The 21,748-nt window shown below is 45.6% G+C and overlaps 1 protein-coding gene across 1 annotated transcript in view; it reads right to left on the bottom strand.

The window, feature by feature from the left end:
- emx3 (empty spiracles homeobox 3) overlaps positions 1-12,801 on the bottom strand; it is a 38,785-nt gene extending 25,984 nt beyond the window's left edge. Inside the window, exon 1 of the mRNA XM_056293937.1 lies at positions 12,465-12,801. Coding sequence (XP_056149912.1) covers positions 12,465-12,801 — 337 coding nt within the window. The remainder of the gene's footprint in view (positions 1-12,464) is intronic.
- Between the last annotated feature and the right edge of the window lie 8,947 nt (positions 12,802-21,748).

Here is a 21,748-nt window from a genome sequence, read left to right as displayed (position 1 = left end):
AACACTGGAAGAACGTAAATATGCCGTCTGTCTGTGCACGGAGACAGTTTAGACTGTTAGACAGACGTTTGAAGCGGGAACCATTTTTAAACATGTCGGTTGTGTCGTTTCCTCCTTAGATGTTGTCTGTCTGTCTGTCTGTCTGTCTGTCTGTCTGTCTGTCTGTCTGTCTGTCTGTCAACTGAGCTCCCACAGATCAGCTTCTCTTTCTTCTGGTGACGTCATCAGACGTCAGACCGCCATCATATACATACCGTCAAACCATCAAATATGAAACCCCGCCCGCCCTTACCGCCAACCCTTGCTTGTACTTGTCACTCATAGGCCAGCTCATGAATATTAATGAGGCATAGACCACACCCTCAGTTCTGGAGACAACTGAGAACAGTTATGGGGGAAAGTTACAAAACACACAACATTAGTTAAATACACATGAAAGGAAAGTGTCGCTGAACGTTTCCTTATGCTGTCTTCTAGGATCTTATAAAAGTTACATGTGATTATAGGCTCTTAAGTTCCCATTCTGAGGGACTTCCAACGAGGAAGAGTTCCCACATGCCCTGAAAATGTGTAGACTGATTTTGCAGTCATAGAAAACAACTTGGAAATGATCAAATTGATCAGAAGTCCTGGAGATGTTACAGAACTCATGAAAAGTATTATCCAGGGTTATGGGATGGTGTTTCACCTGCTGAGAGTGTATATCTTACTGTACTGTCGAGCTGACATGTCACATCCGTGTGTTCAGTCCCACAGTCCGTTTAGAGACCGCCGAGACGTCCGCTGACCGTTCACACTGACCAACACCACCTCCTGTCGGCAGCGCCTGGCCTGGACATCCAAGGTAAAGTCCTGGAAACTAATTCCTTTAGAACAGTGGGGGGCCCTGTGAGTTTGGTGTGTTGCTGCAGGAAACGAAGCCTGTCGTCTCTCATCTCTCCATCCAAACACAACATCTGAACATCTAAACACCACAAACACACCACCAATCACACACTCCTGTCATGCAACAGCTTCATAACTAGAAACCCCAGACAGGCCGGTAATACCTCCTACTGAGCAGACAAGAACGACCACCACCACCACCACCACGATGATGATGATGATGATGATGAGTCAAGAAAAAGAGAAGGTCAAAGAAGGAGAAGACAACGCAACCCCTTGTTTAAAGCTTTAATCCTTAACCCCAATGTGAACCAAAGGGTCGCCCCTCTGCCAAACTAAATACCACAAGACATGAAGCTGCTGTCACGCCCAGATTGATTGACAGGTCTCTTAACACAACACTGCACCACAACTACCTGTGTTGCCAGAGTGTTCTGATGCTGTGAAGGGTTTGCTGACGTCACTGCTGGGTGTAAAGGCTGGGGTATGCAGGTGTTGGGGAGGCGGCACATGGAGGAGAGGCAGCAGGGCTGGTGTGTCAGGAACAAACCAGAAAACCTGGTCGAACCTGAGTTGTACTGGCGGATGCAGCACTGTGTGTTGGTGAAGGTCTCCCGCCAGCTTCTTCTGTGGTATCTGCTGGTTACACACAACACCTTCACTTCTTCTTCTAACGCAGCACTACCTGCCTCCCTCTTCCTCATCGGGCTGCTATGATGAAGGTGGAGAACACTATGCACCCTGTCATTTTTCCTGGTGAAGTCCTGCCAGACACCAACCATCCACATCACACGCCGCTCCACCCGATTTGACTGTTCTCCGTCTGTTGAGTAGGAGTTATCATCACACATCTGTCCCAAATATGTGGGCTGGTGGGGGCCTCCCAGACCTCCCAGTCAGCTCACGTGACGCCACGCAACACAAAGGAGACTGCAGAAGAAGAACCACAGCTAAAGAAGACCTGTCCAGGAAGCTAGGTAAGTCTTTTATCAGCTTTTTTTGTTGTTGTGGGAAATGATAAATAGTTACCGTGGTTACCGGAAAGGTTTACGCATCGGCCAGCCAGTATGCAAATGCATACACGACGTGCTGCTGCAGTCTGCAGGATGTGGATCATTCTGAAGTTGCCATTGTCGTAAACACGTCACTGATGGACGATGTCAGCAAGTTTGTCTGCAGACTGAGGAGAAAAGGAAGGAAGAGGGCAGGAGAAATTGGTGATGGAGGAGGAGAGGAAGGAGGGGAAAAAGCAGCAGTAGGAGGAGTTTGACTAAGAGGAGGCCCAGCACTTGGCTCTCCTTCAGCCTCCAGCCACTGCCTGGCTGTGGGGGGGGGGTCTCCCCGGGGGGGGGGTCTCCCCAGGCACCCAAAGACAAGCCTGGTCCTGTCGGGGAGGGGGGGATGGTTGGAGGATGGCGAAATGGTGGCACATAATGCCAGCATGAGGGAGGAGGACGTGGAGGGGCTGCGATAGATATATTTGTTTATACGTGTGTGTGTGTGTGTGTGTGTGTGTGTGTGTGTGTGTGTGTGTTAATACAGGCGTTCCTGCTTCATCGATGTGTTATGATTTGTATTTGTCCATCAGAACCGAAATGATAAACGTCCATCAGTCATTTAAACTCTCTCTCTCTTCACCAACTGGACCGACTAAACGTATGACATCACACACCGACCACGAGGTCAAAGGTCATGAAAACAGTATTGTGATGTCATTGTGACTTCCTGAGCTGCAGGATAAATCAGATCCTGGGAATGAGAAACACCCCACCCCCACCCGCTTTAATAACTACAGCTGACTGATGAGCCCTTGAGCAAGGCACCTAACCCACAACCACGGCACGGCGGTACTGAGAAGTTCCCAGCAGCCGGAGTGGGGAACCGGCTGTGCTGAGCAGTTCTCCGGGTGCAGCAGCAAACACGTATGTCTTGGGAAAAAGACCGGGACGCGATGCTGATGTATCCATGACAACCAGTATGACTGTACAACAGTGTTCCCATATAGTGTGGTGTAGTGTGTGTAATACATCAGACTGTCTGTGTTAGCTTTGGTCCCGGGATCCATCTTTACAAGGGTGGAACTGTTTACTGCTGAGCTGACGGCACACCAGCCACAATGGCTGCTACACCTGGTTTGTAGTCCTGCTACACCTGGTTTGTAGTCCTGCTACACCTGGTTTGTAGTCCTGCTACACTTGTTTGTAGTTCTGCTACACCTGGTTTGTAGTCCTACTACATCTGGTTTGTAGTCCTGCTACACCTTGTTTGTAGTCCTGCTACACCTGGTTTGTAGTCCTGCTACATCTGGTTTGTAGTCCTGCTACACCTGTTTGTAGTTCTGCTACATCTGGTCTGCAGTCCAGCTACACCTTGTTTGTAGTCCTACTACATCTGGTTTGTAATCCTGCTACACCTGGTTTGTAGTCCTGCTACATCCGGTTTGTAGTCCTGCTACACCTGTTTGTAGTTCTGCTACATCTGGTCTGCAGTCCAGCTACACCTTGTTTGTAGTCCTACTACATCTGGTTTGTAGTCCTGCTACACCTGGTTTGTAGTCCTGCTACACCTGGTTTGTAGTCCTGCTACACCTTGTTTGTAGTCCTGCTACACCTTGTTTGTAGTCCTACTACATCTGGCTTGTAGTCCTGCTACACCTGGTTTGTAGTCCTGCTACACCTGGTTTGTAGTCCCAGAAAATCAGTCAACAGGCCTGTTTCTCTCTGCCTCCTACATTCACTATATCACAACCCTGTTCTACTGGAAGACTGACTGTCTGTCCAACACCACCGCCACATCACCTCCACCTTTCACATGGAGAAGATAAACACTTAGCAACCGAGGAAAGTTGCAGACTGCAGCTTTAAACACACAATTATCTTCAAATAATGTTACATTGTTTCAAGCTCATCAGGCTACATGCACATCAGATGTTGCATGCTGTTCTCACGCACACACACACACATGAACACATGCATGTGTGTACATGCACGCATACACACTGGTAAAGAAATGTGCAGCATATTGAGCCCCAAGAGTCGGACAATAAGGAGTTGATGGTTTTCAGAAGAAGAGCATAGATCAGGATCTTGAACATCACGTGACGCGTCAAGTCTCTCTGTCAACTTCACACCACGGCCCAAGACTCTGGTGGTGCCTTTAGACCGGTATCTATTTCCATCTCTTCCTCTCTAGTCTTGTCCATCCTGGTTCGTCACTGAACTGGTGACGTCATTCAGTTGCTTTTGTCAACCTGACCGCCGCTGACGAGCACAGCTCATCCCCCTGATGTTCAGTCTGAACCTGTTTCCTGTCTGACCTTTAACCTCCGAGTCGGGGGGACATAAACGAATGTTTGGACAGAGATGTTCGTTTTATGGGAAGCAAATCTCCATTGGAAGATACCAAATGATACGTAATGATCAATACTGATATATATATTTACATATATATGCATATATATAAGTACACACACACATACATATATGCACACACATATGTACATATATATGTATGTACACACTAACACACACATATATATCTTAAGATAGATGTAGGAAAAAACTGATACATAGCATTATTAAATGTATTAAAAGTTGTTTTTTCCTACATCTATCTTGATATTCCGCTCCTCGTTTGTTGAGCACTTTTATCAACACCATTAACGGTTTAAAAAAAACCCGATATATATATATATATATATATATGTGTATATATATAGTTAAATGAAGTAGCAAAGAAATGCACAACCAACAAGATCGAACACCAACAAATTTAAGAAAGCGCGAGAAGACCTTGGAGCAAGAGCAAGAAGGGTCCGTGCAAAACAGCACAGACTGCAGTTCACACACCGTCCGCTGCGTGGCAAACTGCCAATGAAATGAGCGGCGGCAGCAAGTCCACCAACAAGCCAAACTGGAGGCAAGAAGTCAGCAAGACCGCCTTAACACGTGGGGGGGAACACGTGCAGCATCTCCTTGGTAAATCACCCAACACCTCAGACACACCTACACCCAAAATCATCAGTTATGAACTTGATATTCAGAAAGGCGATTTTACAGTGGACGAACTAGAGCAGATCACCAAGACATGACCCAACACAAGAGCTGCAGGCTTGACGACCTCCCAGCACAAGTGCGGAAACACGCAACTTTAACGACACTGCCCCGAGTCCCTGTAATACAGTTTATAATCAGCAAACCACCGACCGGTCGAGAGAAGGATGCCTCCTTCCTTTTCCAAAGAAAGGCGACCTCGGCCTACCTACAAACACGCTTACAGCAAAGATACACAACAAGATGCTGCTAAACAGAGTGCAGCCATCTATTCACAACATTCTTCCTAAAAACCAGAATGGATTTCGCAAGACCAGATCAACAGTTGGTCAAATTATGACAGTGAGGCGAATCATCGAGGGTGTAAAGGCAAACAACCTACCAGCTGTCATTTTGTTTGTCGAGTTTTCAAAGGCCTCTGATTCGATCGACCATGAAAGAATGGAGAAAATCATGCCAGCTTATGGCCTTCCACAAGAAACTGCCGTAGCAATCATGATGCTATACAAAGACACACTCAAACGTTCGGATGGAGACACAGAGTTTCTTGATATCGCTGCTGGCGGGTTACAAGGTGACTCGCTAGCACCATTTCTTTTTGTTCTGTGTCTCGATCATGAATTAAGAGTCTCCATCGACACAATCAAGGAGCTTGGTTTTACACTGAAGGCCAGGAGAAGCAGTCAACATCCTACTCAAACCTTAACTGTTGTCCACTATGCAGATGATCGTGCCCTTTTCGCTGACAACACTGAGCATGCTACCTCACTGTTGCAGAGTCTTCAGAATGCAGCGAAACAAGTAGGCCTCCACATCAACGCTGGGAAAACTGAATTCATCAGCTCCAACCCAGAGCCCTAGAAAGAGAGAGTTACATCACTGAGGGGTCAGAAGGCGAGAGGGTCACGTGGTTCATGTAGCCCCCGAATAGTTCCAAACGAAGCTTGGCGGCTCATTTAAATGAACTGCTTAGCCGCCATTTCTGCTAACTACTGACCAATATTTTCAGATTTTTACATTTCTATATATAGATATAGATATATTCCAACGTGACACATACTCTATGTGCATGTGTAGGAATTGACGAGCTGTCACGCTTTAAATTACATCGTTAATTTGATTTAAACGTGCTTGTAAAATGGTCATCGTTAAAATGTCAACTGTAGCTTCTTACCTGTAAATTAACCTTTGATTAATGCGAGAAACATACCTTCGCCATAGAAATCCTGTTGCCCCGGGTCGCACTGTTTGGAACTATCCGGGGCTCCCATGATCCGCCATTGCTGTTAAATAATTGGCCCACTGACGTCTATGGAGTTGACGCCACTCTCTCTTTCTAGGGCTCTGGGCTACAACCGAGAAGGACTCATCTGCTCATCAGCTGCCACGCCCCTAACTTCAGTGGACGGCAGCCAATCAGCGGGGGACACATTTGAACCATTACAACCAGTGGGGTAGGTAGTTAGGATGCACAGCAACCAAGGGTGGGGTAGAAAGCATTACAACCAGTGGGGTAAGTGGTTGGGGCTTGTTTGGGAAAGCATTTAAAGGGCCAGGCCACTGTTGAAATGGCCTGCATTTAGAGCACAACAAGGTGACGCCAAATGGGGTAATTTATGTAAATCATATAGTGGGGTGGTGTTGGGTACAGTTAGAATATAAGAATACAACATCTAATAAATGTCACGTGTGTATCATCTAATGGGGGGGGGGATAATAAAGACGTTTTACTTGTAGTTACAAAGCAGATATGTTTCGGTGTCTACAGCTGGTGGCCAGCTCGTTTCTACTATTCAAGGTGGACGTGTCGGGTCTGCAGATCATACAGTACGTTTCTGCCCAGCACAGGTCACATCCTTTACCCCTAGCTGAGTATGCACTAGTCTTTGTAAGGTCTTCCACGAGACGGAGTAACTGATACCCTTGTCCACCAGTGAGCACACGTGGCGGCTTAAGGCCGCTGCATTTTTGGCGGGCTCATGTCTGAAGCTGCTCATACGGGCGTTAAACCTCATTTTAAAAGGGTCCTCCGTTAGTCCAACGTAAGCGTCCACACTACAGCCGTCTTCTCTTGTCACCGATGCCTGGTAGATGACTCCCTCTGTCTGGCATTGGCCTTCTAGAGGACACGATGCCGTAGCGCGGCAGTTGCAGTTGGAGGTGCTTGGTTGTGGTGGTGGGGGGGGGGGTCTGTGCCTTGGCCATGATGCTTGTGTTGTGGGGTGAAACAACCTGCTGGACATCTGGCCTGCAGCTGTAGCTCATTTCGACTGTGGCTCTGCTGAATATGTTCCTCAGCTGATGGTCTGGGGTAAAGCGCTCATCCAAAAGCTTGAAGCCTTTCCAACATTAGAGGCTACACGGTGTCGCTGTAGGAGGATTATACCACGTGATGTTCCACCTTCTGCTGCGGTGTTTTGTGTGCTGTTACACATATATATGTGTGTGTGTGTGTGTGGTGACGTCACCAGACGTGGAGTTGGCCTGACTCAGACATGGTGTTTTGAAAATACGTGGTGTGAGTCTGAGCAGACTGCTCCTCATGTCCACTGTCTGACGTCATATTGCCTCGAGCCTCATTAACAACATGGACAAAACCACCGGAAGGACAGAAGACGGTGCTGCAGGACGGTCCAGCAGCCACACAGGAACGTGAGAAGGTTTTAGAGACGTCAGGTGGATTCAGACCACGGCCTTGGTGTCCATGTAAACATAAAAACCTGCAGGGGCACCTGGGTAAAGTTCAGCGTTTATACCCCCCCCCCCGTCTCTGTCTTTGTCTCTCTCTCTCTCTGTCTCTGCCTGTCGTTTGCTTCTAGTCCTGTCTAAACAGTTTGTTAGAGAAGGGAGAGAGAGAGAGACAGGGAGAGGGGGGGGGGTTGAATGTCGACACACCTTCACCAGAGACGACGTGGTCCTTCGCCCCCTGCTGCCACGTGGGCCGTCATGGTGGACCATCATGTTGGACCGTCATGGTGGACCGTCATGGTGGACCGTCATGGTGGACCCTCATGGTGGACCATCATGTTGGACCGTCATGGTGGACCCTCATGGTGGACCATTATGTTGGACCGTCATGGTGGACCGTCATGGTGGACCCTCATGGTGGACCATCATGTTGGACCGTCATGGTGGGGTCATGGTGGACCATCATGTTGGACCGTCATGGTGGACCGTCATGTTGGACCCTCATGGTGGACCATTATGTTGGACCGTCAGGGTGGACCGTCATGGTGGACTATCATGTTGGAACGTCGTGGTGGACCGTCATAGTGGACCATCATGTTGGAACGTCGTGGTGGACCGTCATGGTGGACCCTCATGGTGGACCATCATGTTGGACCGTCATGGTGGACCGTCATGGTGGACCATCATGTTGGACCATTATGTTGGACCGTCAGGGTGGACCGTCATGGTGGACCGTCATGGTGGAACGTCGTGGTGGACCGTCATGGTGGACCCTCATAGTGGACCATTATGTTGGACCCTCATGGTGGACCCTCATGGTGGACCGTCATGGTGGACCCTCATGGTGGACCGTCAGGGTTGGCTGTCATGTTGGACCATCATGTTGGGCCGTCATGGTGGACGTCATGTTGGACCGTCATGTTGGACCGTCAGGGTGGACCGTCATGTTGGACGATCATGTAGGACCGTCAGGGTGGACCGTCATGTTGGACCATCATGTAGGACTGTCATGGTGGACCGTCATGTTGGACCATCATGGTGGACCGTTAGGGTGGACCGTCATGTTGGACCGTCATGGTGGACCGTCAGGGTGCACCGTCATATTGGACCGTCATGGTGGACCGTTAGGGTGGATCGTCATGTTGGACCGTCATGGTGGACCGTCAGGGTGGACCGTCATGTTTGACCGTCATGGTGGACCGTCATGTTGGACCGTCATGGTGGACCGTCATATTGGACCGTCATGTTGGGCCTTCATGTTGGACCGTCATGGTGGACCGTCAGTTCGGACCGTCATGTTGGACCGTCATGTTGGACCGTCATGGTGGGCCGTCATGGTGGACCGTCATGGTGGACCGTCATGTTGGACCGTCATGTTGGGCCGTCATGTTGGACCGTCATGGTGGACCGTCATGTTGGACCGTCATGGTGGGCCGTCATGTTGGACCGTCATGGTGGGCCGTCATGTTGGACCGTCAGGGTGGACCGTCATGGTGGACCGTTAGGGTGGACCGTCATGTTGGACCGTCATGGTGGACCGTCATGGTGGATCGTCATGTTGGACCGTCAGTTCGGACCGTCATGGTGGACCGTCATGGTGGACCGTCATGGTGGCCCATCATGTTGGACTGTCAGGGTGGACCGTCATGGTGGACCGTTAGGGTGGACCGTCATGTTGGACCGTCATGGTGGACCGTCATGTTGGACCATCATGTTGGACCGTCATGGTGGACCGTCATGGTGGATCGTCATGTTGGACCGTCAGTTCGGACCGTCATGTTGGACCGTCATGGTGGACCGTCATGTTTGGCCTGTACAGGTTTTACGGATCCGAACCGAAATCAGTTCCTCATGTCCGCTTTTCTCCAAAGCAACTCACGAGAGAACCTCCAATTAACGAATCAATTAACGAGTCGCCCTGCGGGCGCGCGGACAACAGCGGCGGCGGCACGCACACGTCACGTCGCGTGTGCGCAGATGAGTGACGGCCGTGACAGAAGACTTAGAATGAGGAAGACAATCAGAGACCTTCTACACGTTAAGGAAGACCTGGAAATGGACGGCAGGACGGTCTTGTCCCGAGCGAACCGAGTCTGGTGACTGACGGAAGACAGACATCACGCCATCATTTGGATCCAGTGAGACAAAAGTCTTCGTAAAAAGAAAAGTATTCTTAAGAGGACATAGAAAGGGACCAACCTCTGAAAGGGTACCGTCCATGTCTCCACATCTCCATGTCCCCATGTCGCCACATGGCCACGTCACCACGTGTCCATCTCTATGTCTCCACGTCTCCACGTGTCCACGTCTCCATCTCCATGTCTCCACATGGCCACGTCTCCAACTCCATATCTCCACGTGTCCACGCCTCCATCTCCACGTCTCCATCTCCATGTCTCTACGTCTCCACGTGTCCACGTCTCCATCTCCACGTCTCCATCTCCACGTCTCCATCTCCATCTCTGCACGTATCCACGTCTCCATCTCCACGTTTCCACGTTTCCATGTCTCCACGTCTCCACGTCTCCATCTCCACATCTCCATGTGTCCACATCTCCAACTCCACGTCTCCGTGTCTCCACCGAGGTGGTCCAGGTCAGCAGCGGTGTTCATGTGGTTTACATGTATGTCGGGTGAAGTTCACATCAAGGTTTTGAACTTCATGCGTTCAGGAACAGGAAGTCGTTGTGAAGACACAAAGAGTGGAGAGACGCGTGTTCTTCTGGTCAGGTTGAAAACCGGATGCAGCATCAGTCTGGACTCTGTACAGCGGCTGGACCAAACGGACCAGAGAAATACATCTACCGACGGATGACCCGGACCTGGCTCTGGTCATCTTGTCTAACCGTAAGGACGCCGTTGATTTGGTGGCAGTCAGTCTACAACTAATCAGAGAAATCATACACAACAAAATATACACGTTCCTAAATCAGATGGCCCGATTCTCTTCAAATGATACCAATAGTAATCGTATTATTATTATTATTATTATTATTATTATTATTATTATTACATTACATTAAATTTTTATGTTAAGTTGTTAAGATTAAATTATTATTATTATTATTATTACATTACATTAAATTTTTATGTTAAGTTGTTAAGATTTTATTATTATTATTATTACATTACATTTTTATGTTAAGTTATTGTTAAAATTATATTATTATTATAATTATTGTTATAATTATTATTATTAGTATTTTCAATAATTTTTCATGATTACAGTGTTACACTACATAATAATTTATTTTATTATGAATCTAATGAGTCTATCAATTTATTGTATCACAAGTAAAATATCTATTAATGGAAAAAGACGGTGAATATGAACTCTGATAGTATCGTATTTCGCATCAGCCACTCTTTATTTTCCTCCACAAAGTCGCGTCACTTTCTCCCCGGCAGCAAAATGTTGCTGTGAGATTAAAAGATGAAGCCACCGAGGGCCCTTGGAGAACAGACACACTACAACTGAGAGGTTTTCTTGAAAAGTACAAAAAAAAAACTTCCATTAAAATTAACGATTAAAATTGGTTTTCTTACAGTCCGCGCTGCGCGTCCAGCTGGAAATATTATTATTATAACTCAATAACAGCCTGTTCATTTTATTAACATCAGTGTGTTTTAATTAAAACAGTAAAATACAGTTTATCCGTCTTCTACATTTATTTCTTCATATTAATTTAATGTTTTCCAGCAGACTGCCCACAACAACAACAATAATAATAATATATTAATAATAACAATAATAATAATAACAATAACAATATAATATTAATACCAATATAATAATAATAACAATATATTATTAATAATAATATAATAATAACAATATAATATGTATACCAATATAATAATAATAATAACAATATATTAATAATAATAACAGCATAATAATAATGTTTTAGAAAATATATGAAAATTGTTTTTATTTATAGTCCAATATTAATAAGGAAGACAATAGGGGTCCGTACAGCTTTAATTAAAACGAAACACCCTTGAAATATAAGATTAACTACCGACGAAGCCTATTTTATTTTTAACTAATTATTCTAATTGTCCTGTCCAGGAAAGGTTTTGTGTGGTTTTTATTGCCCTGAAACCATCGGGCGAGTAAGAGGAGAGAAATGCTTGTTTCAGATGAAAAACTAAATTCTCCGCGTCGTCTTGGAATCGAATCAACCCGCTGATATTTTATCAAACCAACTGAAAACAAGCTGAAAACCAGCTGAAAAGCACGCGGAGTTGCTTCACTGCGAGGGAGGGAAGTAAAGCGAGTCCCGTCAGTGTTGAGAAGACGCAGCTCGCGTGCTGGACACCGCTGACTCATTTTCTCACTCACGGGGACAAAAGGACGCAGGAAATTCGTCAAATTGGATTTTGTCTGAAAATCACAGAATTAATCTCGAGTTGAAGACAGCCGCTCATTAACTTGGGCTTTATCAGCTTTTGTGTAAAGACATGTGGTACTGTATCACATATATCATATATATATATGTGTGTGTGTGTGATACATATCATATATATATATATATGATATGTATCACATATATCATATATATGTGTATCATATGTGATATATATGTATGTATGTATCATGTATATATGATATATGTGACGTGTGTGTGTGTGTGTGTGTATGATATACATATATATGATCCATATGTAGACATCTGTGAAGAATATTCCCGCTTTTCGTAGGTTTCCATCCATGCTGCAGGCACGCGGACAGGCCGGTGGGCAGGAAACGGGTTTTCTTGCCGCAAGTTTGGCGGAAGCAGCTGAAATCCGTCCTGTTATTTTATTTTGTTTTGTTTTGTTTTGTTTTGTTTTTACCTTGAAACCTGTGGCCCAGGTATCTGTTGCGGAGCACCCAGGGGTAGAAACCGAGCGCCTCCCTCTGCTGCGGGCTGAAGAAGCTGTGCGCCGGGAGGTGCAGCGGATGCAGCGGCCCGGGGGAGCCGTGCGAGCCCGGCTCCTGGAACACCAGCTCCGGGCCCGGGAACACGCTCCTGCCGGAGGGCTGCAGGCAGCCGAAGGGGGCGGCGGCGGCGGCGGCGTGCAGCGGGTCCGTGAAGCGGAGCGCCGTGGGCCGGATGGGCTCCTCTCCCATCGCCTCCTTCCCCACCAGGGACTCGATGGTGAAACACTTCTTACTGCCGTGCTGGAACATGGTGCGCGCCACTAGACCAGCCCGGTACGTCCGACAGAAGGGGAGACCAGGTCGGTTGTGTAAGAAATTGGCGTCCTGCAGTCCGGTATCTGTCAGATTCTCGGGTCTAGTTGGAAATCCATTACAAAGTCCTGCTGCGCGTCAGGTTACCTGGACAGACGAGATCGACCCAAAGCCCCGAGAAGACCAATCTGCTCGTTTTTCACCGCCGCATCGTCAAGCGGACGGTAGAGGACTCTGTCCAGCAGACAGACCGGGAGACTGATCCACAGACCGGGAGACTGACTGACAGGCTGTGGGATCAGTCGGTCTGTCAGAGCAAACTGATGCCTTCAACTCCGACCAGCGTCTGCAGCTCTGAACCTCTCAGGAGGAGCATGTCCCTCAACAGGTGTGCTGAGCATGCGCAGACGTGTCCCTTCGAGCCCAGACAGCCATTTTGTTCACGGAGGAGGAGGGGGAGGAGGAGGGGGGGTTAACAGTATGAATTTCTGTTGAAACCTGTGGACTGCTTGAGTCTCATGCAGGTGAACCAGAAAGTAAACGGAGACGGTGAACAAACTGATGATTCCTCAGGGACCGTCCCAAAACCAGCCAGCGAGCATCCTGCCGGTCCCGCCCGATTCCAGGAGCACGCAGTTAATACCGCCACCCTGACACCGGCGCCCCGCCGGGTCCCCTGGAGGCCAGAGACACGGATAAACCGGCAGCCAGCCCGGCATCCAGTCCGGCAGCCAGTCCGGGATCCCGTCCGGCATCCAGTCCGGTCAGTCCGCTCTGACACGGACGCAACCAAAACACGAAGTTACTCGAGTCTCAAAAACACGTGTTGACTCCGAAGAGCAGCCACGCGAGACGTGTCCGGAACAGAAGAAGCAGAAGAAGAAGAGTGGAGATTTCGTTTATTTGACACGTTTCACAGAGAAGACGGTTACCTCACTTTAATTCAACGAAAACTAGATCAGCTTTAAATCAGCCTCTTGTTTTCATGTCAGAAAAGCACGAAAATAACACATTTTCACCCTCAGTGGCGAGATATACACATATATACACATACATATATATACACATACATATATACATATATATATATACACATACATATATACACGTATACACACATATATACACACACATATATATACACATACATATATACACATATATATATACACACACACACACACACATATATATATTTATGTGTGTGTGTGTGTATATATATATATATTTATGTGTATATATATATATATATATATATATATAAAAGGTTAATAATTCATAACTTCTGTTCCAAGCTGTTTTAAGAACTGATTTGAAAAACGTGTTGGAAGGAAAATATGAAAAAAGATACATAAATAATAATACAACAATAAACAGTACACAATAATACACCAAGTTAAAGCCATAAAACAAGATAAGATACGTGTCATGTGGTTGGCGTGAGGTTTTAAAGAGGCTGGTAAATCTCTGTGAAGCTAAACTGGTTTCTCCACACGTGTGTCGTGTTAAAACCTGCTGGAGTCCAGAAGACCTAAGACGACACGAAACACACTACCCCAGTCCGTCTCCACGCGCTGCATGGGAGAGCGCGGCCGTCCATCACTGCTAACCGCTAACTGCTCACTCTTACTGCTAACTGCTAACTGCTCACTCTTACTGCTAACTGCTAACTGCTAACTGCTCACTCTTACCGCTAACTGCTAACTGCTCACTCTTACCGCTAACTGCTAACTGCTCACTGCTAACTCTTACCGCTAACTGCCAACTGCTCACTCTTACCGCTAACTGCTAACTGCTCACTCTTACCGCTTACTGGTTATTTTTTACTGGTAGCTTTTTATTTTTAGTTATTTTTAGTGGTAACTGGTCATTTTTACTGGTAATCTGTTATTTTTAGTTATTTTTACTGGTAACCTGTTATTTTTAGTTATTTTTGCTGGTAACTGGTAATTTTTACTGGTAACCTGTTATTTTTAGTTATTGTTACTGGTAACCTGTTATTTTCAGTTATTTTTACTGGTAACTGGTAATTTTTACTGGTAACCTGTTATTTTTAGTTATTTTTAGTGGTAACTGGTAATTTTTACTGGTAACCTGTTATTTTTAGTTATTTTTACTGGTAACCTGTTATTTTTAGTTATTTTTACTGGTAACTGGTTATTTTTACACGTAACCTGTTATTTTTAGTTATTTTTACTGGTAACTGGTTATTTTTTACTGGTAACCTGTTATTTTTAGTGGTAACTGGTAATTTTTACTGGTAAGCTGTTATTTTTAGTTATTTTTACTGGTAAATGGTAATTTTTACTGGTAACTGGTTATTTTTTGTTATTTTTACTGGTAATTTTTACTGGTAACCTGTTATTTTAAGTTATTTTTACTGGTAACCGGTAATTTTTACTGGTAACCTGTTATTTTTAGTTATTTTTACTGGTAACTGGTAATTTTTAGTTATTTTTAGTTATTTTTACTGGTAACTGGTTCCTTCCCAGTTTGACATCCCGGGCTAAACTGTTAATTTCTTCAATTTTTAAACAAACCAAAAACCTCACGTTCATTTAGTCGTCATGTTAAACCGCTGACTTGCTGTCTGAACTTTATTATTGGTAGTATTTATTACTGCTGGTGTTTATTACTGCTAGTGTTTATTAATGTTAGTGTTTGTTACTGCTGGTGTTTATTACTGCTGGTGTTTATTACTGCTAGAGTTTATTACTGCCAATGTTTATTACTGTCAGAGTTTATTACTGGTATTATTTATTACTGCTAGTGTTTATTACTGCCAATGTTTATTACTGGTATTATTTATTACTGATGGTGTTTATTACTGCTAGTGTTTATTACTGCTGGTATTTATTACTGCTAGTGTTTATTACTGCCAATGTTTATTACTGGTATTATTTATTACTGATGGTGTTTATTACTGCTAGTGTTTATTACTGGTATTATTTATTACTGCTGGTGTGTATTACTGCTAGTGTTTATTACTGCTAGTATTTATTACTGATGGTGTTTATTACTGCTAGTGTTTATTACTTCTGGTGTTTATTACTGCTAGTATTTATTACTGCTAGTGTTTATTACTGCTAGTATTTATTACTGCTAGTGTTTATTACTGCTGGTGTTTGCTACTGTTAGTGTTTGTTACTGGTAGTATTTATTACAGCTTGTGTTTATTACTGCTAGTGTTTATTACTGCTAGTGTTTATTACTGCTGGTGTTTGCTACTGTTAGTGTTTGTTACTGGTAGTATTTATTACCGCTAGTGTTTATTGCTGCTGGTGTTTATTACTGCTAGTGTTTATTACTGCTAGTGTTTATTGCTGCTGGTGTTTATTACGGCTGGTGTTTATTACGGCTGGTGTTTATTACTGTTAGTGTTTATTACTGGTAGTGCTTATCATTGGTAGTGTTTATTACTGCTAGGGTTTATTACTGTTAGTGTTTATTACTGGTAGTGCTTATCATTGGTAGTGTTTATTACTGCTAGTGTTTATTACTGTTAGTGTTTATTACTGCTAGTGTTTATTACTGGTAGTGATTATTGCTGCTAGTGTTTATTACTGTTAGTGTTTATTACTGGTAGTGATTATTGCTGCTAGTGTTTATTACTGTTAGTGTTTATTACTGGTAGTGGTTATTACTGTCGGTGTTTATTACTGTTTGTGTTTATTACTGCTAGTGTTTATTACTGCTAGTGTTTATTACTGCTAGTATTTATTACTGCTAGTGTTTATTACTGCTGGTGTTTGCTACTGTTAGTGTTTGTTACTGGTAGTATTTATTACAGCTTGTGTTTATTACTGCTAGTGTTTATTACTGCTAGTGTTTATTGCTGCTGGTGTTTATTACGGCTGGTGTTTATTACGGCTGGTGTTTATTACTGTTAGTGTTTATTACTGGTAGTGCTTATCATTGGTAGTGTTTATTACTGCTAGTGTTTATTACTTCTAGTTTATTACTGGTAGTGATTATTGCTGCTAGTGTTTATTACTGGTAGTGTTTATTACTGGTAGTGGTTATTACTGTCGGTGTTTATTACTGTTGGTGTTCGGCTGGTAAAACTAAAACTAAAAACAGGTGTGAAAAATAATGTTATTAATTAACTGAAATAAGAATAAAAACGAGGCTTTAGGAAAACAACAAAATCTAACGGAAAAAATATTTTGAACTTACAAAACTAAGTAAAATAAAACAAGAATATGCAGAGAATGTGTTTAGTTTTAGTTTTTGTGTGTTTGCTGAAATCCAACAGAACAAACAGGAGACGTCAGAAAAACAAAGTAAAACTAACTGAAAACAATAAAAACTAAACGCTTTTTAACAATAAAAACCCAAATGAAACGAACGAACCCCAGTGGAAACCAACTGAGAGAGCTGAGTTGAAAAGGAAAATTAAACACCGCAATAGAAACCAACTCTAACAAAGTATAATAAAGACACACCTTGCTGAAGAAGAAGAAGAAGAAGAAGAAGAAGAAGAAGAAGAAGAAGAAGAAGAAGAAGAAGAAGACGTGTGACGTGTTCTGCACACCACAGGAAGAGAAGGTGCAAGGCACGGCAGATACCGAATAGCACTGTTTGACCCCCGGGGTCAGAGGTCATGAGGAAACCAGCGAAACCAGTGCAAGGACGTGGTCCCGCCTTTTTCTGTCACACAAAGTTGAGAGAGCAAGAGAGATAGACAGACATACAGACAGACAGAGAGAGACAGACAGACAGACAGAGAGAGAGACAGACAGGCAGATAGAGAAAGAGAGAGAGGCAGGCAGACAGACAGGCAGATAGAGAAAGAGAGAGAGAGACAGACAGACAGAGAAAGAGAGACAGACAGGCAGACAGAGAGAGAGACAGACAGGCAGACAGAGAAAGAGAGACAGACAGGCAGAGAGAGAGAGAGACACGCAGAGAGAGAGACAGACAGGCAGATAGAGAGAGAGAGACAGACAGACAGAGAGAGAGAGACACACAGAGAGAGAGACAGAGACAGACAGAGAGAAGGGAAAATCCTGTTTCAGGTCATTATTATTCTCTATTCTTAGTGTATTCTAAACACACACACACACGCACACACACACACGCACGCACACACACACCTGCTTCAGAATATGGTTCTTCATAAAGTCACAAGTTGTTCCTCAACACACGTTGGTGGTGTGGTTGTCAGGACTGTCGTACCTGTTGTTGTGTTGTCGTGTTGTTGTGTTGTCATGTTGTGTTGTCGTGTTGTTGTGTTGTTGTGTGTGTTTATTTTAAGCTGCACAAACCAACTCGTCCAGCAAGTCAGAGTCCTTCTCTGTGACCCGATCCATCACAGAAACCATCAGTGACCACTGCATCACCTCTCTGACCCCAGCAGTGAAGGCGGCGCTCCTCCAGCCTTCTTCTTCCTCTTCTTCCTCTTCCTCGTCTTCCTCTTCTTCTGTGTTTTCTGTTTGGTCTGGAGTCTCGGTGCACCTGAGCAACCCAGAGAAATGGGGGTCCAGTGAGGGGCCGCTAATCACGGCCTCCAACTTTCTTTTCTCATGGACGTCGTCAGTAGGAGCCCTTGTGAACCAGGCAGGAGAAGACCCTCCTTTTCCTGCTCCCCCACCTCCCCGAAACACCCCCCACCCCACCTCGGCTGCTGTGCCCCCCCCCCATGCTAATTAATAGGTCTTAGTGGCGGATTTGGATCCTGCTCAGCTTTTGATTGAAGTCGGCCATTAGCCTCTATTAAATTAGCCTCTGGCGTTTTATGGCTGCCTGTGAAAGGGGGAATTAGGGGGTCGGGGTTATTGTCAAGGCTCGGTGTGTGTGAGGCTGAGTTAAAATGTGATTACCCCCTCCCCCCTTCACCCCCACCCCTCCCCGCCCATCCCCCACCGCTTCACCTCCTCCCAGGAGCTAACTAACTCCTGTTTAAAGCCTCTTGACAGCGGAGGGGCGACTCCTCTGGCCCTGCTGGAGGTTCTGGAGGTTCTGGACGCTTTACAATTTGGATGTAAAAGCAGAATTTGAGTGCGGAGTGTGTAGAAAAACAATGGCGGCAGGGCGACCGCAGACCTGCAGGACCCCACGCTGTTGATGAGGCTTAAAAGAATAAAAAATAAAATAACCCAGAATCTGGTTTACTGACAACTACTTTTATATTTGGAGGGACGACCTGACACCTCCAGCCGGTGGTGACGTCTGGTGGTGACGTCTGGTGGTGAAGTCTGGTGGTAACGTCTGGTGATGAAGTCTGGTGGTGACGTCTGCTGGTGAAGTCTGGTGGTGACGTCTGGTGGTGAAGTCTGGTGGTGACGTCTGGTGGTGAAGCCTGCTGGTGACGTCTGTTGGTGAAGTCTGGTGGTGACGTCTGGTGGTGACGTCTGGTGATGAAGTCTGGTGGTGACGTCTGGTGGTGACATCTGGTGATGAAGTCTGGTGGTGACGTCTGGTGGTGACGTCTGGTGATGAAGTCTGGTGGTGACGTCTGCTGGTGACGTCTGCTGGTGAAGTCTGGTGATGAAGTCTGCTGGTGAAGTCTGCTGGTGACGTCTGGTGGCGAAGTCTGGTGGTGACGTCTGGTGGTGAAGTCTGGTGGTGACGTCTGGTGGTGACGTCTGGTGGTGAAGTCTGGTGATGAAGTCTGCTGGTGAAGTCTGCTGGTGACGTCTGGTGGCGAAGTCTGGTGGTGACGTCTGGTGGTGACGTCTGGTGATGAAGTCTGCTGGTGAAGTCTGCTGGTGACGTCTGGTGGCGAAGTCTGGTGGTGACGTCTGGTGGCGAAGTCTGGTGGTGACGTCTGGTGGTGACGTCTGGTGGTGACGTCTGGTGATGAAGTCTGCTGGTGAAGTCTGCTGGTGACGTCTGGTGGCGAAGTCTGGTGGTGACGTCTGGTGGCGAAGTCTGCTGGTGACGTCTGCTGGTGAAGTCTGGTAGTGACGTCTGGTGATGAAGTCTGCTGGTGAAGTCTGCTGGTTACGTCTGGTGGTGACGTCTGGTGGTGACGTCTGGTGGTGAAGTCTGGTGGTGAAGTCTGCTGGTGACGTCTGGTGGTGACGTCTGCTGGTGACGCCTGGTGGTGACGTCTGCTGGTGACGCCTGGTGGTGACGTCTGGCCGTGACAGGGGAGGTGGTTCAGCTTCGTCTTTTGGACGAACAGACAGATTCTGCTGTTTCGTGCTGGCTCAGCAGACGGGTCACGTGTCACGGTCCAGTGACACTATCAGATTCTTCTCGAGCTGTGACTTCACATTTGGATTAATGACCCTTTTCACAGACATGGCCGACTTCCGCTTCATCTTAGTAGGGCACAAGTTTGGTTTTACCCGTTACCTGCACTGTTAAAGAGCCAATTACCTGTCCTGTCACCTTCCATGCTGTCTTCCACTACTTATGTTGTTCCCCACATAGTGCACAACACAACACACATACAACACAACACAACACAGGTGCTGGATGTATCTTCATGTTTCTGTTAACATGTTCTACTAGCCTATCCAAACGAGTTGAATCGAGTGCAGCTGGACTTGGTATATAATGTCCTTTGGATAGCCATGACCTGGATGAATGAGAACATTCACAGACATGTTAAGTGACCCTGAATCAAATCCCTCTTTTGTAGAACATGTCAACAAAAACAAATATCAATGACAACACCTGTATTGTGTTGACACACAACCTACGTGATCACAGACAGAATTAAAGTTGACAAAGTTGTGGGCAGTGTGCACAAGGGATCTTTACCCTTCTAGTATGTCGGCCATGTTTGTGAAAAGTTACACTGGACTGTTGTGTTCTCTGTTTATCAGACACTTAACACGTAATGGATCTGGGTCAGTGCATTGTGAAGGGTTTTGTAAAGCGACATTTCTATGTAGTATTTTGTTGTGATGATATTATTAACTACAATTTCAATATGCTTGTTGTCCAACATTACTCCTACCTGGACAGTTTGGAAAGAGAAAAAATCTATAGCTGTCTCACTGGTCAGTTCTAAAGTGGACTTCTTCCAGCTTATCACGCTACCTACCCTGACAAAGACTGTTTCCATCATGAAACCTGCAACCTGCCCCCATGACATTGTCCCTGCTGCCCTCCTGAAGGACGTCTTTGACATGGCCGGTCCCAGCATATCAACAGCTCCCTGGCCACTGGTACTGTTCCAACCTGTTTCAAGCACGCAGTGGCCTAAACTCCCATTCCTATCAAGGTTCTTGAAAAGGTTATTCTCAGAATCAGAATCAGAACCAGGTTTATTGGCGACGTAGGCTTGCACACACATGGAATTTGACTCCGGTTTCATGGCTCTCTCAGTGTACTTAACATAGAATAACACAACAATCTTCAGATATATACACGAGCATTGACTATACAGGCGAATTCTCAGTCAATTGCTGCCCTACCTACACCAAAACAACATCTTGGAAAGACTTCAGTCAGGTTCTAAGGCGTACCATAGCACAGTCTGCCTTGCTGGAAGTGTACAATGACCTGCTCCTCTCTACCGACTCCAGTGACTGTGCCATTCTAATTCTTCTTGAACGCACCACGGTGTTCAATACTGTGACATTTTAATAAACTGTCTCCAGTATGGGGTTGGTGTTGATGGCTCTGTCTTGAAATGGTTCACATCCTGCCTCAAAAATAGAAGCTTCTCTGTTAGAATAGGCAAATTTCCTCTCTCCCAGCTAGTCTCTCCTGCGGAGTCCCACAAGATTTTATCCTGGGGCCCATTCTTTTCTCGATATACATGCTTCCCCCGATCAAATCATTCAAATCAGTTGTATCTCCCCCTGAAACCAAACAAACGGTCCAGTCTAGTCAGCCTCTTGAACTGCCTTGAGGGCATAAAGTGCTGGATGGCACACAGTTTCCTAAAGATGAACGAAGGCAAGTCTGAAGTTGTCCTATTTGCCCCCCTGACTCTGTTAACGTGTTTACCAACAGCCTTGGCAGCCCGTCTACCCTTGTTAAA

Source organism: Lampris incognitus, chromosome 1 (assembly GCF_029633865.1).
Source record: "Lampris incognitus isolate fLamInc1 chromosome 1, fLamInc1.hap2, whole genome shotgun sequence".
NCBI classification, from domain to species: domain Eukaryota; kingdom Metazoa; phylum Chordata; class Actinopteri; order Lampriformes; family Lampridae; genus Lampris; species Lampris incognitus.
This window is presented reverse-complemented; position numbering and strand designations above follow the sequence as displayed.